Consider the following 17,111-nt stretch of genomic DNA (forward strand, 5'->3'; position numbering starts at 1 on the left):
CTCGTCCCTCTTAGGGAACCACCCTGACCAATCTCACCAGAGCCCTGCTTACCTCAGCCTTGGTTTCATGCGATGGTAACAATACATGGCTGTCTGTGCGCTTGTTTCAAACAAGTCCTTCATTCCAAGACCTCTCCCGGGCCAGTCTGAGAGGTTTCTGATGCCGTGGATTTCTCGCAGTTTTATGATTGCCCATTCGGGCCACCGCCTTCCTCCCTAAAGGTGGTGTCAGCATGTGTCGCAGCTAGTACACACCTTTGCCTCACTGGAATGCATAGGAGCAATCACTAAGAAGAAAAGACGGTTACTCACCGTAGTAACTGTTGTTCTTCGAGATGTGTTGGTCCTATCCATTCCAGACCCGCCCTCCTTCCCCACTGTCGGAGTAGCCGGCAAGAAGGAACTGAGGAGCGGATGGGTCGGCAGGGGTATATATCCTGCGCTATAGCGGCGCCACTCCAGGGGGCGCCCAGCCGACCCACCGAGTGTTGCTAGGGTAAAAGTCTTCCGAAGAGCCGTGCACGCGCGGCGCGCACACCTAACTGGAATGGATAGGAGCAACACATCTCGAAGAACAACAGTTACTACGGTGAGTAACCGTCTTATCCGGAAGGCGAAAGGGGTCTCAGGTCCATCCTGGATCTGCGAGACCTCATCGTTTCATGGCAAAATGCCAGTTATGTATGGTCTCTCTGGCACGTATCATAGCCACTCTGGACCCTGGTGATTGGTATGCGGCCCTGGACCTTCAGGACGCATACTTCCATATCCATATATTTGAGGGGCACAGACACTTCCTTTGTTTCCTGGTGGGACAGGACCACTACCAATTTACGGTCCTTCCGTTTAACCTGTCCACCACACCCAGGGTATTCACAAAGTGTATGGCGGTAGTGGCGGCCTACCTCAGATGCCAAGGGGTACAGATATTCCCCTACCTCGACGACTGTCTGCTCAAGGGCAGCTCATGGTCCCAGGTACAGAACCATGTGGACCTGCTTTTGGCTATGTGTGCCAACCTAGGCCTCCTAGTAAACGAGGCCAAGTCGACATTGGTTCTGGTGCAGCGCATAGAATTCATAGGCGCTCTCCTGGATGCCTCCAAGGCCACAGCCTCCCTTCCCCTGGACAGGTTCCAGACCCTGAAGGGGCTTATAGCCTCGGTCACGGAGTTCCCCGTCACCATGGCCAGGGCATGCCTGCAGCTCCTGGGCCACATGGCAGCGTTCATGTACGTGGTCCACCACGCCAGGCTTCGGATGAGGCCCCTCCAACTCTGGTTGGCCTCAGAGTTCTCCCAGGCCTGGGACAAACTGGACATGGTCCTCTCGGTACCGGCGCAGGTGATTGCCATGCTACAATGGTGGTCCTGCCCTGCCAGTATGCTCCAGGGAATTCCCTTCCGGGACCCGACCCCGTCACTAGACCTAGTGTCCAATGCGTCGGACCTGGGCTGGGGGGCCCACATAGAGAATTCACAGACCCAAGGGATGTGGTTGGCCTCGGAGCTGTCCCTTCACATAAACGTCAGGGAACTCAGGGCGATACACTTAGCCTGTGTGGCGTTCAGCTCACAGCTGCGCGGCAAGGTGGTCAGAGTACTCACGGACAACACCACTGCGATGTTTTACCTCAACAGGCAATGTGGGGCGAGGTCCTCGGCCCTCTGCCGGGAAGCCCTCAGCCTCTGGGAGTTCTGTATAGCCCACAACATCACCCTGAAGGCTTTCCACCTGCTAGGCATCAACAACACACAGGCTGATCGCTTAAACAGGGTTTTCTCCTCCCAACACGAGTGGTCGCTCCACTCGGAGGTCACTCACCAATTCTTCCGAGCATGGGGCACTCCCCAAGTAGACCTGTTTGCAACCCGACAGAACCACTGTTGCCACAGGTTCTGTTCCAGATGCCTTCCTCCTGTCATGGTTGGGTCAACTCCTCTACGCCTTTCCGCTGTTTCCCCTCATTGGCAAGGTCCTGGAGAAAGTAAAAATGGACAAGGCACGCGTCCTCCTGATTGCCTCAGCTTGGTCCTAGCAACATTGGTATGGGACCCTCCTGGGCTTGCTTGTGACCCCCTCCGCGGCCATTGCTGCTCCACCTGGACCTACTCTACCAGGACCAGGGCAACCTCCTCCACTCCAATCTGGCCACCCTCCATTTGACAGCATGGCTGATCAGTGGCTAGATGCAGAGGAGAGAAGGTGTTTGGAAGGGGTCAGACATGGCCGCCTCGAAAGTAGAAAACCATCCACACGCCGAGCCTACCTGGCGAAGTGGTCCAGGTTCTCCAGGTGGGCGGGCGAGCGGGGTACTTCCCCAATGTCTGCCCCACTCCAACTTATCCTCGAGTGCCTTCTTCATCTTAGAACTCAAGGCCTGGTCCCTTCCTCCATCAGGGTGCACCTGGTGGCTATTTTGGCGTTCCATCCGCTGATCCAGGGCTGCTCAGTTTTCTCCTATGCCATGACCAGGCATTTCCTCAAAGGGCTAGACCAGTGCTTTCCTTATGCTAGAACCCCTGTTCCTCAGTGGGATCTAAATTTGGTGTTATCCCACCTCATGGGGCCCCCATTCGAACCCCTGGCCAGATGCTCATGGTCTCACCTTTCATGGAAGGTAGCCTTCCTCATGGCCATCACATCAGCCTGGTGGGTCTTGGAGATCAGGGCCCTGACCTGCAACCCCCCTTACACAGTCTTTCACAAGGACAAGGTTCAGCTCCATCCACACTCAGCATTCCTCCCTGAGGTGATCTCCGCTTTTCACATGGGCCAGGACATCTTCCTGTCTATCCTCTGCCCCAGACCTCATGCCTCTAATGAGGAACATCGCCTCCATACGCTTGATGTGTGCAGAGCACTGGCTTTTTATCTGGATCAGACTAAGCCATTCCTCAGGTCTTCGCAACTCTTTGTTGCTTCAGCCGAGTGCATGAAGAGTCAACTGATCTCCACCCAGAGGCTTTCCCGGTGGATTACATTGTGCATCCACACATGCTACGACCTAGCAGGGGTTCCTGCACCACCTATCATGATGTCTCACTCAACAAGAGCTCAGGCCTCGTCAGTGGCCTTTGTGGCCCATGTTCCTATCCGGGACATCTGTAGAGCCGCTACCTGGTCCTCAGTACAGACATTCACGTTGCACTATGCGATCGTCTCCCATGCCAGGGATGACATTGGTTTCAGTAGAGCTATGCTTCAGCCAGGGAATTTGTGAACTCCTACCCTCCTCCATCAGACATAGCTTGCAATCACCTACTGTGGAATACACATGAGCAATCACTCGAAGAAGAAAGGACAGTTACCTGTTCTGTAACTGGCGTTCTTTGAGATGTGTTGCTTATGTCTATTCCACATCCCGCCCTCCTTCGTCTCTGTCGGAGTTGGTCCAGCAAGAAGGACCTGAGGGTGGGGGGAGCACGCGGCTCCCCTTATAGTGTGCAATAGAGGTACTAGTCCAGGAGTCGCAGCAGCGCTCCCCCTACAGCTACTGCTGAGGGAAAAACTTCTGGCACCGGTGCACATGGTGGAATAGACATGAGCAACACATCTTGAAGAACGCCAGTTACAGAACAGGAAACTGTCCTTTACGCAAATCCAACTATATGCGCTCCGCAAAAAAAAAAGAAAAACAAGATACCTGTAAATAGCACGGGCAATTCCACCCACCATTCCATTCAGTGAGCGTATACCCCGGAGTGAGCATGAGATGGGAGATGTGAATCTGCTGTTCCCTCAGTTGGTCTCAGTTCCCACATGCCTCTCATCATGTGAGCATCTCACCATGCTGAGTGTGATTCTAGTGTTTAAAGGTGCGTATTTTTCATACACCATGGCCCCTAAACGCAAGCCAACTACTTCATCTGGTGCTCAACCAAAGAAACAGCGATCTATTCCAATGCTGGAGGAAAAACTGCCTGTGTTGGACTTATTGAGAGATGGTATGTCGGTCTCGAACATGGTGCATAAATATGTCCGCAATGAATCTAGCATCTGTGCCATCAAGATTCAAGAGAGAGAAATTTGTCAAGCAGTGGCATCAAGTGCTCCAATAACTACTAAGGTGACGAGCCAGATATGTGATTAGACTTTAGTGAAGACTGAAAAGGCATTAAACTTATGGCTGGAGGACATGAACCGTAAACGTGTGCCTATTGATGGCAACATGTTGTGAGAAAAGAGGGGACAGCCTTCTGATGAGAAGGAATTCAAAGCCAGCCAAGGTTGGCTTAACAGTTTTAGGAACCACTTCAACCTCAAAAATGTGCAGACTACTGGTGACGCTGCATCTGCCAATGAAGAGGCAGCAAAAGCCTACCCTGAACAATCAAAGAAAATCATAGAAGAAAAGGGCTATCTTCCGGAACAAGTTTTTAATGCTGACAAGACTGGGCTCTTCTGGGAAAAAATGCTCAGCCGCACTTACATTTTGAAATCAGAAAGACAAGCCGCTGGCTTCAAAGCAGCTAAAGATCGTGTGACTGTGTTGTTTTGTGGCAATGCGGCTGGGCACTTAATAAAGCCGGGCTTGCTCTACAGGGCAGCAAATCCCCATGCCCTAAAATGCAATAACAAAAATCTCCTGCCTGTGTTCTGGCAATCAAATAAAAAGGTTTGGGTGACGGCAGCATTATTTCTGCATTGGTTCCACAAGAGTTTCATTCTGGAGGTCAAGCGGTACCTCAAAGAGAAAGGACTTGACTTTAAATTGCTGCTGATCATAGACAATGCTCCTGGCCACCCTGCAGCACTCCGGTTTGCACATAACGACGTTGAAGTAGTCTTCTTCCCCTCCGCCCCCCCCAATACCACCTCCATCCTCCAACCTCTCGACCAAGGCGTGATTTACTGTTTCAAGGCCATATACATGAGGCTTATGTTCTCATGGATACGTAGCACTAAGGATGCTGATCCCAATCTTAATGTGATGGAGTGTTGGAAGTCCTTCAATATTGCCGATTGCATCACTTATATTAAACAGGCAATGAATGCAATCAAGCCTGAAACAGTCAATGCATGTTGGTGAAACCTATGGAAAAAATGTGTGAATGATTTTAAGTGTTTCCCGACCATTGACAAAGAAGTGAAACACATTGTTCAGGTGGCCAGGCAAGTGGGTGGTGACGGCTTCGTCAACATCCTTGAGGAAGAAATTGAAGAATTGATTGAGAGCCATAGAGAATGACTAATGAAGAGTTAGAGGAACCGATAAAATCGTCTACAGAAGATGAAGATGATGACGATGGACAGGAAGAGCCAGCAAGTTGGAATCTTCATAAATTTGCTGAAGTATTCCAAGCAGCGAAACACTTGAATGATTTAACTTCTAAATATGATTCCTCTATGGAACAAAGCCTCAAAATCACACATAGTATTATGGATGATTTGAGACCGTATCAGGAAATGTTTGAGCAGCTCAAGAGACAACAGCGACAGTTGCCGATCACCATGTTTTTCAAGGAAAAACAACCAGCAGCAGATTAGCCTACGCAATCAACTTCTCAAGCTGAACCAGAGCCAACCTCTTCATCTACGACTCGCTCTCCGTCACCCAAGCTCTCCGTCACCTCCGTCTCCTGGATCGACATCAAGCCCTGAGGACCCCTTGTAATTAAAAATACAATACTGTGAAATTATATTTTGCATATGTACTCATATGTACTGTACATTACTGTATACATTATACATTTATACATATTACTGTACAGGGTTGTATACTGTACACAAAACCATGTACAGTATACTGTACTTTATGGGTGATTTAAGGGATTTTCAAGGGTAATTTTGACTATATGCGATTTTTGCCTTACGCGCTGACTTTAGAACCTATCCCCTGTGTAAGATGCGACTCCACTGTACCTTTGTTTCCAATCAAGATAGGAACAGGTGAACCTTGTCAGGATATGTCAGTATTGGTTAGTAATACTTTCCAAGGGGTCTTGGAGTTACCATATAGATAGAGATTTATAGTTTCTGCACCCCCAACAAATATTTTTCAGATAATGAAAACACAGCATAATTTTGCAATTTGTTCTTTAAGGTGGTTGATGCATCAACATGTTGAATGAGTAATGCCCATGTGAGAGGGTTTCAGGCTTGGAGATGCAAGAGTGCACACATTTCTCTCTGGAGTGTTTTGTAAATTGAGCTGTGAAGTTCAGAGCAGGGTTTAAAATTGGGTTTCTTTTTAAAAGAGTGACATTCACAAGAGTGACTTTTATGCACTATCATAGCTAAAATAATTGCAGAGGCAGTACTTAAGCTAATATTGGGCCCTTTGAGAAGGGTTAGTGGTAGAAAATGAAGATATTTAAAATACAGAAAATTACATTAAAGTTCCATATTTACACACTTAAAATCAGAAATGAAAATGTCCTGTTCTTTATAGTAATGCTAATAATAGCTGTATTGCAGAGGATGTTTTTCTGTTCCGATAGCTAGATTGGACTAGGTAGCTGTGGACTGGATTGAACTAGGTAGCTGTGCAGATGCTGTGTGTCTGCTACTTCCCCACAAGTGGACAGAGCCTTGGAACCCATCAGCTGGTATACGCCAAGGAGCAATGGAGGCATTGTGAGCAAAGGAGTGTCACCAAGAACAGTGTCTTCTGGAGCTACTCTTAAGGTTGAGGCTGGTGCAGGTTAGGCACTACCCCTTATTCAGGTTGAAAGACACAGTCTTGCCCTACATGTAAATTTGAATCTATTAATGTTAAATTTATGTCAAAAATATACAGGATGTGCAATGTGGCACAGTTTATGGGTATATTTGTTGTTGTGATTTTTATTGTGGAATGTGCCTAGGAATCAAGGTGATTGAGTGTATTAGATAATTTTAATTAAATAAAACTGAGTGGGGAAAAAATGAGAGATGAACAAATGGCTTTTCTCATGGTTGGGTAACAGTCATGTCTGCTGCTGATGCAGCAAGGAGGGCATGGCAGTAAGAATGCGTGCCTGTATGTGGTGTTAAATCTCTCTCACTATGTAACACAACTTTCCTGTCACATGAAGAAATCTGAGAAGCCTTTAGTGATTCATATTCTGTATATTATGTTTTTAATATCATGTTATTTTATGCTGTACTGCTTTTACCTTGAAAATAGCATTATGAGGGCTATGCATTTAAAAAAAAAAAGTGTTTGCAGCTGCCTACACTCACTGGCATTCTTGGCCAACGAACTCTCATTGCACATCAGGTTTCCTCACTCACCCCTGCCTGTTCACTCTGTGTAAAGCAGACAATGTAGAAATGTGTATCTACAGCCCAAACCAGCTCTTTCAGCTTACCTGTTAAAGCAGCCAGAAGAGAACTTGCTCCACCTGCACCTGAAAGCTGAGACCGAGTGCTACACCTTCAGGCCCAGCAGCCAGTCTTGTTTTAGGCAGCCATGTGCTCTAATGGCTGGGGGCGGGGGGGGGGGGTGTAGAATTTGTTTTTAACATCTGTTTTTGGAGGGGTTTATTGTTGAAAACATGTGGGACCAATGTGTTTTAAGAAAGAATTTGAATAGAAGGGTAGACATTTTGCATGCATGAAGAGGGAGTGAGTTCCAACATAGATTCAGCAAGATAATTTGCCGGGTGCATAACTTTTAAGCATCTGAGCAAGCCCTTGAAGTCACTGGGCCTGTTGACATGCTCAAAGTTAACTCACATGCCTAAGTACCTTGCTGAATCAGGGCCATAAAGGGGGAAGAAAGCATGAGGAGGACAGTGGGCGTAGTATATAGGGAGTCCACAAGAGGGACTGGAGGGCCATAGGTAATGGATTGGGAGAGTCCTATGGGAGAGAATGAGAGCTGAGATGTAGGGAGAGAGGAGCTTGAAGATGAAGACAACATGGAAGAACAGTGATATCAATAAAGTGGTGGGATCAAAGCATAATAATCAACATCAAGTGATAGCCAGGAAGTTATTTTTGTACCAGTTTATACAAAGCTTTTTGGATTAGTTGCAGATTGAATTCTGCACTTTGCTTACAGGTACAGAAATACACTCCAGCCAGTGAAGAGCATCTCTCTACAGAGCTCCAGGAGTGGCCGCCATATTCACCAAAACGTTCCAGTAGGCACAGTGATGGTTTTGTCTCTTCCTCCTTGTACACGGGAGCCATGTCAGCAGGTTAGTGAGGTTGACCTGAATGGTAATGTCTGTAATGTCATGGTGATAAATTTTCCTCAATTTTAATGTTCTGACAGCAAGCTAGACTTACTCATTTTGCGTTCAAAGTAGAATTCAGTTCATAGATGTGAAGGCCAGAAGTGACCATTATGATTGTCACGCTGTCTGGAGTGGTTCACAACCATGAGTGCCAACCTCAGGGCAGAGTATCAAAAAGCAGACACCCCAAATTGGTGGTATGTTCTTTAATTAGATTTCACCAACCTACTGAACTCCTAAAGCACTACAACAGTCTTACCATGGAATCACAGACAGTCCCTTGAGCATTGCTGTCTGTCTTGCCATCCCATCAAGCTGCATTTCATTGTAGTGGGTGCTATACACCAAAGATCACAAAAGATTCAAGTTGCGCTGTTCAGACATAACCAGAGACCTGGGAATTTATTTGGAGAGAACTCATGAATTTAGAGACTCAGAAAGGTTATTCATGCTTCACAAGGATCTCGGGAAAGGTCGTCATGCTAAGTGGAGAGGCAGCGTAGTCTCATGGATAGGGCACTGGAGTGGGCATAAATAGATCTAGATTCTAATTCTGTCACTGCCTGTGGCGGGGTGACAACTCACTGGCGCGGCGCCTCCTGCTGGCTGTCTCGGGAATTAGCTCTTTCCAGCCAGGAGCGCCCTCTGCAGGCTGATGTCTCACCTGCCACTGCCCCCCGTGTCCCTCCCAAACCCCGGTTCCCTTCTACTTCAGGGTTCTGCCCCCAGCAGCAACCCACTGTCTCTGGGTCTCCCCTCCCAGGGGACCCCCAACCCTCTATCCCCACCTTGCCTCAGTGGCTACTGCCAGTCATCATCTAGCCCCCGCTCCCTGGGGCAGACTGAAGTCTGTAAACCACTCATCATCGGCAAGGGGGTTAGGACCTGCTGCCTCTGCCTAGCTCTGGGCTGCCCCTCTGCAGCCCCAGTACCTGTTTGTAGGCCTTTAACTAGGCCTGCAGCCTGGGGTTTTGCTAGGTTGGAGCTCCCCAGCTCCCTCTGCCCTTCCCCAGCACTGCTCCACCCTAGGTACCCTTCTCAGCTCCCATGCAGCCAGGTCTTTCTCCCTCTGAAGCTAGAGAGAGAGAGTGTCTTCCAGTCTCTGGCCTTCAGCCCTCCTATAGGGCCAGCCGTGGCCTGATTGGGGTATGGCCCCACTATGGCTGCTTCCCCCAATCAGCCTAGCTTTCCCCCCACCCCAACCCTCTCCCAGGGTTGTTTTAAGCCCTTCAGGGCATGAGCGGGGTGACCACCCTGCTACATTGCCACTAACTTGCTGTGTAGCCTTGAGCAAGTCATTTCTGTGCCTCTTTTGCCTCTCACCCTTTTATCTGACAAATTACACTGTAAGATCTTCAAGGCTCTTATGTGCCTAACCCACTGGGGCCTCTGGGTGCAATTGTAATGTAAATACTGTCTGCCTTCTCCAATCAGATTGAAACTGCACACCCGAGAAGTTTGCTTTGGTTGCTAAAAAGGCAGTGTGAGACAACTGTGTGAGATCACTAGCAAAAATGAGCATTTTCTCGCAGGAGAAGTTTACAAAGCAGCCATTTGAGCTTCATTGCCTACCCTTTTAAAAAAACAACAGTAACAAAAACCACACTGTAGAATTGATGTAGAGGTACTGGCTGATATGGTGGCCAGTTGGAGCATCCACCTGGCCACTGGTAGGTAGGAATCTTTTCCCGGTGTCTTTCAAAGTACTGGTTTAGTATGGTTTGCATTTGAACTAGCATAGAGGATCCCAGAGATACCAATATGTATTTGCCTGAGTTTAGTGAGCAGGGTCTGAAGTATGTCCATTCAGCAATTCTCAAAGCCAAGGTCTAGCTCAAATAGGCATGAAGTTTAATTTGAATATCGTTCACAGTTCTTGTTAGTGCCTCCTTGGTTATCATCCTGATGGTCACTAAATTACTGGCCGACAGCAGAAAACTCAGCCTCTGTGCCTCAAATTACCCACCTGTAAATGAGGATATTATTTAATCAGGATTAGTAAAACTGAGAGTTCTTAATCCACATAGCATCTCTCATCCGAAGTATTGTAAAATGCAATAATAAAACTATTATTAATTAATAACTGCAACTTTATTGGAAAGTTTTTTAACTAAAAAAGCCATTTCCTTATTTTTATATAATAGTGCCCTTAATTATAGAACAAACCTCATCAAAGTATATCTGACAGTAAATATTAATTCTTTGTCTTTCAAAATGTTTCTGCAACTGTGAACTACAATACCAAAACTGTTGTTGAACAACATTTTGTTTGATAGTAAAGTATGAGTGTACTTAAATAAAAACCCTAAATAATGAGATTCACGTATAAATATCAGTTTCATGGAGTTGTGAATTGTTATAGTCTAAGGTCATAGGACACTATAGAAGTTGGAAGTGCATGAGCCCACTGAAGAGGAAAAAGAACAATTGTAGCCGCGATCAGTTTTTTTGTGCACCACACTAAAATTGGAGCGCTCTCTAATTATTATTCAGCTAGAAGTATGGAACTATTTCAGTTACATGTTTGACACTATCATGACTTTGAGACAGGAGAGGACATCTTTTTGGTGGGCAAGTAGACTTTGAACTGTTCAATAAAACAGTCTGAATAATGGTTTGAGCCTTGGAGCTAGGTATTCAGCTTCCCATTTTATTAGTGATTTGCATAAATGTTACAGGCAGATGACTTTATGCCAGCATCTTGAGTATGCCTCATACCATATATTTTGTCCACTTTAAAATAGGTACTGTACCAAGAAGTTTAGCACCATGTCCTGCAGTAACTGCTGTCATGAGAAATCCAGTTTATACTGCTTGGAGCCACAGAGTTCACACCAACAATTGCCCGTCTGTTGCCAGCCAAATCTGCCATCAGCATCTGCATCCCAGGTATATACTCAGAGCTTCACAACCTTAGATATTTAATATATTTATAAATAAAATCAATAAGAGAAAGCTGCTTCTTGCTGTGCACAGAGGCGAACACTATACTAGTGCAGCATAATGTAAAATAATAGTTCTGTTGCACCTTTTATCCGAGAATCTCAAAGCACTTTACAAACATGATGTAAAGGCAGTGACTTCTTCCCATGTAATGTTACTATGGCCTTCCCTGAGAAAGCCTTGCAACTTTGGCTTGGACACTTTTGCCTGAAAATGATTTACTTTGAAAGTAAAGGAGAAAGTGACTGCAAAGTCTGTAGAAAATTCAGCCAGCTCTTTGAGTTAAAGGTAATTAAAAACTTACCCTGATCTGAAACGTTGACTGATGTTTTGTTGTCTCCCACTGGCTAAACTCTTTGATCCATTTGGAATTTCCATAGTTAAATGGCTTTGAAATTTTGAATCCTACCTATGATTGAAGACAATAAATGACAATTGAGCAAATTTATTAAGTTATTGTGGATTTTTTGGGGCCCAACTATGCTCTCATTGGTAAAGTCAGAGATCAAACCCAATTCCTGCTTCCCTACTTTAATTATTAAACCAAGACCTTGTTCATGAATAGGTTATATTAGTATATATTTTGCAAACTTTTAAAATTGTACCCAGAAGCTTACTAGAAAAAGATTGAATTTGTCATGAAGTACATATTCTGTAGAAAGCTTAGGGAGCTGAATTAAAGCCCATAGAAATGATTTCTGTTGAACTGTGAGTCAGTGCACCATCTATATAAGAATCTGATACATGATCACTGAACTGTGACTTCCAACTAAGTAATAATCTATTAGCATATTTCATGAAGAACAGATATGTTTCTCATAATATACATAACTCAGTCTCAAGAACAATTTTTGGAGAGTGCAGTCTATGTGGTATAAAGTAATATGCTAGGTAGCTGACAGTCACATTGGCAAAAATTTATTCAGTGTTATGTCAGGAAGTCTTATGTATGTATTGTCTGGGACTGGCTTGTACAAATATCTTCTCAAAACAAAATGTTTTCTCTGGGACTGAATAATAAAGTATCTTTATTGTGCTTCATTGTGCTTCTTATGAAATACTTAGTAGAATACAGCTGTCTATGGCTCAGCGATTTTAAGGATGTATTGCAGTGAAGTTAATGGATTAAATTGCTGTCCAAATAGTATTAGAGAATTAAAGCAAAGTAGCAATGGCACTGAGCTACAATGTGCTGCTGTAGATACACTTTTCAGGTATCTTTCACTGCTCGGCGGGGTTGGGTTTCTTCCTGTTCCCTGGTTGGCTGGGGTAATGTTAGTTTTGAAGAGATGGGTTTTTTTGAAGATGCTATAACCTACTTTGGTTTTGATGCAGTGCTCAGCACCAAGGTCGCCTGAGTTTGGACCTAAGTCACAAACACTCCAGTGATTATTCTGAAAATTCACGGACAAGAGCATCACATGGTTCAAATTCATTACCATCCAGTGCAAGACTTGGTAATTAACATTTCAAATTCATTCGTGCAAAGTACTCTTTTTACATCTAAGACAAAGCAGAGAAAATGCCACCCTACTAAAAGCATCTTTCAGGGATCCTTCATAGCTGTCAGAACCTTAAGGGCCCATTATTTTTCCTTGCTTCAAGTTCCTGGCTCTTACAATTTAAGCTTCCATTCTCCTCACTGAGAAGATTTGGATGAAACCCCTTTTACAACCTGTCTGCCTCTCCTTAGTATGTCACAGCTGAGTGTGAATGTGCCAGTGGAAGTTCAATGATCACAGGTGATCAGGACATATCTTATATCTCAGTCATGTAAATTGGCCAAAAAACATTTTAAAGAGCTCTTTGGTGCCCAAACAAGTATTAGATAGCTCAGTCGTTTTGTAGCACTCAGTAGTGGGTACATTTAAGCAATGCCATAGCTGTACTAGCTGTTTGAACTAGGCAGTTTGCCAGCCATGAAAGTGGGATTATAAAGGGATTTTTTTGGTAAGCCTTGGTTCTGCTGGAAGAACTGGACTCTTGCACCCACATCGAGATCATTTAGCTTGTCTTTAGAATCAGAGCCTAAATGTGTGTTATCTGTTTGCATTTACATGTGTCATAAATTGTGATATTTTCTTGTTATAAAATAGGTTCTTCCAGCAACTTGCAGTACAGGACGGAAAGAATTAAGATCCCTTTAACCCCAAGGTATCCAAGGTCCATCATTGGCTCCGACAGGGGTAAAATCTTGTTTTCTTAACATTTTATTTGTTGCCGACCCCAGCATTAAAAATTCACGAGTCCAGTCCCCAAAAGATTGTTTTAAAAATCATAGGATTTTAAAATTATTTTTTCAAGGATTTTCTCATAACTACAAGGAGTAGAAAGTTCCTTTTTACTTTTCCAAATGAAAGCCCTTGATTCCAGGAGCTGGAGCTTCTCTGAAAACATCAGTTATCACAAGTCTCCTGATAAAATACCATGTGTCAACACAGCACTCTGTAAGAGTTCTAATCCCATATGAAGTCATTTCCTAATTTTACAATAGTGGTGAAATGACTCCATAAAAGGTGTATGCATAATTTTGTTAGCTCTAAAACACTGTATTCTTTGGCAAATTGAAGTCTTTCTAACCAGGATATGAATTTAAAGTTTAAAGGATTTTCCATATTAATTAATTTGCTTATATGAAGCATTCTTCATCAGAGAACTTACACATCTTACAAATATTTTTTTAATGATTGGAAATATATAGAATAGTACAAATTATTTTCAGCAAACAATATGAACTGTACAGCAGAACAGATTTTTTTAATTTTTCAGAGAATATTTTACACAAGTAGAGTTCAGTCTGTAAATTGCTTGAAAGTTCTTGACTGACATTATTGCTTTGAGTATTCTGTATCCTTAATTAAAAATTAAAGATGCTTTAATTGGACATATATAGGTCATATGTTATGTTACTGTACTCTGAAGGAATGTAGCTCTTATAAACAAGTTTCTTTGTGATTACTAACATCAAATTTACTTTCTGCAACATTCCCTGATGCAGCAAATGATTGAGCTGAACAAGCTGACGAGCAGGAATGTTCAGTCAAATATTCCTGGGTAGAAAAAATACTCAGAGCAAATTTATTTAAAACTGTAGATCTTCGCAAATAATTTTTTGCAGTATTTGACCTATAGGTTATGTGCATGGACTTGCGCTGCTTAAGCTCTGTTGTTGTTTTGAAATGTTTCATAAGGCATTCTATAGCCAGAACCCAGGAGAGTGGATACGGTTCCTTTGAGACTGTCCCTAACATTCAGATCTTTATTTTTTTCCTAGATTTTCTTTATTCCATTATTATGTCAAACTTTCCATTACTCATGTGCACTTATATATTCATTTGAAGGAGCTTGCCCACGGTCGGTTCTCACTGTTACAGTTTCAAGCCAGTGCTCTCAATTTCTAAAGTAGTAAAATCAACTCACATTTGAAAGGATATTGCATGTGTAAATATCTTCTCATATTTATGTAAACTGTGCATCACATTTGTATTATTGGTGTGGTGTGGTCTTTTAATGTCTTTTCAGATTCCTCCATTGCAAGACATTTACAATAAGCACTACATATAAAAACTGAATCCCTTTATTTTATTATTACAGGTTCACTGTCACATTCTGAATGTAGCAGTCCCAGCCTGATAACCCCTCCACAATCACCACTGAACCTGGAAACATCTTCTTTTGCCAGCAGCCAGTCACAGAACTCGCTGTCTACGTTACCTAGGATTTCTATTAGCCCGGTATCAATTGGAGAGCGTAGAAAAGATAGGTAAGGTGATAGTTGTCGTCATCTTTCATACAGATGTACCAAAGATAATCTTGTTTGATAGTTTGTTAGAGCGAATAAATGTAAACAATTGGCTGTGCAAAATCAGGAGTATATTATACGTGTTGAGGTGTACTTTAAGTCTTGTTACTCTTTTTTTAAATTATTATTATTATTATTATTATTTATTATTTATTATGTATGTGTTGTAAAAGAAGCTTCTTTCACATAGTCTTCCTTCAGAAGTTATAGGGTAGTGTTAAAGCTTCCAGAAACTCTGAGACTGATGTGTGCAGTAAGGTATCTTCTGTTAGATTAGTGGTTTCACCAAACAGGTATAGCTCCTAAAGTGGACTCCTCCTCCTCCTGGTAGGCTTGCTCAGATGTCAGTCCCTGGTGGAATCTTTTCACTAGGAGTCAAAAGAAAATGAAGACCTGATAAATAGTTTGTGGTTAATGCTAAACTTTTTTATGTGACTGGCCGCCAGGCCTAACCATCATTTATACTTGCTGTGATTCAGTCCAAGCAGATCTCTTCAACAAGGTTTAAATTCAGGACCATAGCCCTGATCCTGCAAACATGTTTGTACATGGTTAACTTTACTACCGGGAGTAGTTCCAATGATTTTAATGGGATTATTCACAATAGTAAGGTTAAGTTCTGAGTGTTTGCAGGTTTGGAGCCTAAGTAAGATGTTGGGTTTTTAATATAATGTAGGTTTTCGTTGAGGTCACATCCCTGTATCTTATAATGCACATTCAGCTTGTGCTAATTAATTTTGGACTTCTGCTTTTACTTTTATTGTAAAAGTGCTACCTCTGCATTTATCAGAGTTTACATAAATTCAGAATATCAAACAACAAACCATGGACTCTAAGGGCCAGATTTGTATTTATATTAAGGCCTCTTTACACCATTTGGCAGAATAAAGAAACCTTGATGTGGGAGTAAATTACATTTATATGCACTTTAAGACCCCGATTTGTATAAATAGCAACCTGGCCCTCAAAATGTAAATAATCCAATAACAAAAACATTCTATATAATAGTACTAAAATAAATCTTACATGAAATTTTATCAGGTTTCATCACGGGGTAACTGAAGATATTTCAGCGATTTTTATTCCACTACGTATATATTGTACTGTACATTGCTGTTTTGAAAGTGACTGTAGAAAGCACATTGTGGAGCTTTATTTATTTATTCACCCTGATTAGCACAACTGTATTCAATTTTCAAGTAAAAAGATGCTTTCTGCTAATGGTCAGCCCTGCAGGCTTACCATTGAATCTGAAGATCAAGCAGGGGTTTTTCCCCTTCTTGCACATAACTAATGGAGAGAGCGTTTTGGCAGCACAAATGATGTGTTCAGTGAGACCTGTGTAATCTCATATTCCTGTCAATGAGGCTACGCAGGTGTAAGTGCTTGGAACTTAGCCCTGGTCTACACTGGGGGGAGAATCGATCTAAGTTACGCAACTTCAGCTACGTGAATAATGTAGCTGAAGTCGACGTACTTAGATCGACTTACCATGGTGTCTTCACTACGGTGAGTCGACTGCTGCCACTGCACTATCGACTCTGCACCTCTCGCCAAACTGGAGTACAAGAGTCGACAGGAGAGTGCTCAGGGATCGATTGCTGCCTGCCGATCCAGCCAGTAGTGAAGACGTACCCTTAATAAAGAATTCTTTTGATGATGTACAAGCAAGAGTAAAATCCCACTCGCTTTTAGCCATTTTGGATTTGTTGGGCTTGTGTGAAAAAAGCAGACACACACGGTAAGGATCTGCTGAGTAAGAAGTTGCTATTTTTACTTGTCACATTTATGGTCCCAGTTCATGAAAGCATCCCTAGTGAGGGCAGCTGGTGTCCTGAATAAATGGGACTTGCCCATTGTAAACACTTTTCTAAAAGTTTTATGTGCTTTAAAAGACTGAGTCACTCCCCTGACCCTCCAGACATCTTAACACACTGTAACTTTTTCAAGGTGAGATAATATGAACCAAAAATATCAACACTGTTTACTATGATGTTAATGAAAAATAATTTAACGTCTAAAAGCAGACCAAAAAGAAGCAATCAGTTTAAAACATTCTTGTAACCACATAAAGTGAATGTTACAGCAGAAATAAGTGTTATAGTTGATTAACAAAATTACTAATCAAGTTAGATAGCTTTTAAACATTACAATTTTCCATTATTATTATTAGATGCTCAGCTAACTGTGTATTACTGA

At 43.2% G+C, this 17,111-nt stretch overlaps 1 protein-coding gene across 7 annotated transcripts in view; it reads left to right on the forward strand.

Moving 5' to 3' along the window:
• DLG5 (discs large MAGUK scaffold protein 5) overlaps positions 1-17,111 on the forward strand; it is a 231,177-nt gene that overhangs the window by 190,157 nt on the left and 23,909 nt on the right. For all 7 annotated transcript variants that reach the window (XM_039480930.1, XM_039480927.1, XM_039480928.1 and 4 more), the window contains 5 exons: positions 7,990-8,128; positions 10,912-11,056; positions 12,446-12,567; positions 13,207-13,296; positions 14,705-14,873. In XM_039480930.1, coding sequence (XP_039336864.1) covers positions 7,990-8,128; positions 10,912-11,056; positions 12,446-12,567; positions 13,207-13,296; positions 14,705-14,873 — 665 coding nt within the window. The remainder of the gene's footprint in view (positions 1-7,989; positions 8,129-10,911; positions 11,057-12,445; positions 12,568-13,206; positions 13,297-14,704; positions 14,874-17,111) is intronic.

This window comes from Mauremys reevesii, linkage group 7, assembly GCF_016161935.1.
Source record: "Mauremys reevesii isolate NIE-2019 linkage group 7, ASM1616193v1, whole genome shotgun sequence".
Classification (NCBI taxonomy): domain Eukaryota; kingdom Metazoa; phylum Chordata; order Testudines; family Geoemydidae; genus Mauremys; species Mauremys reevesii.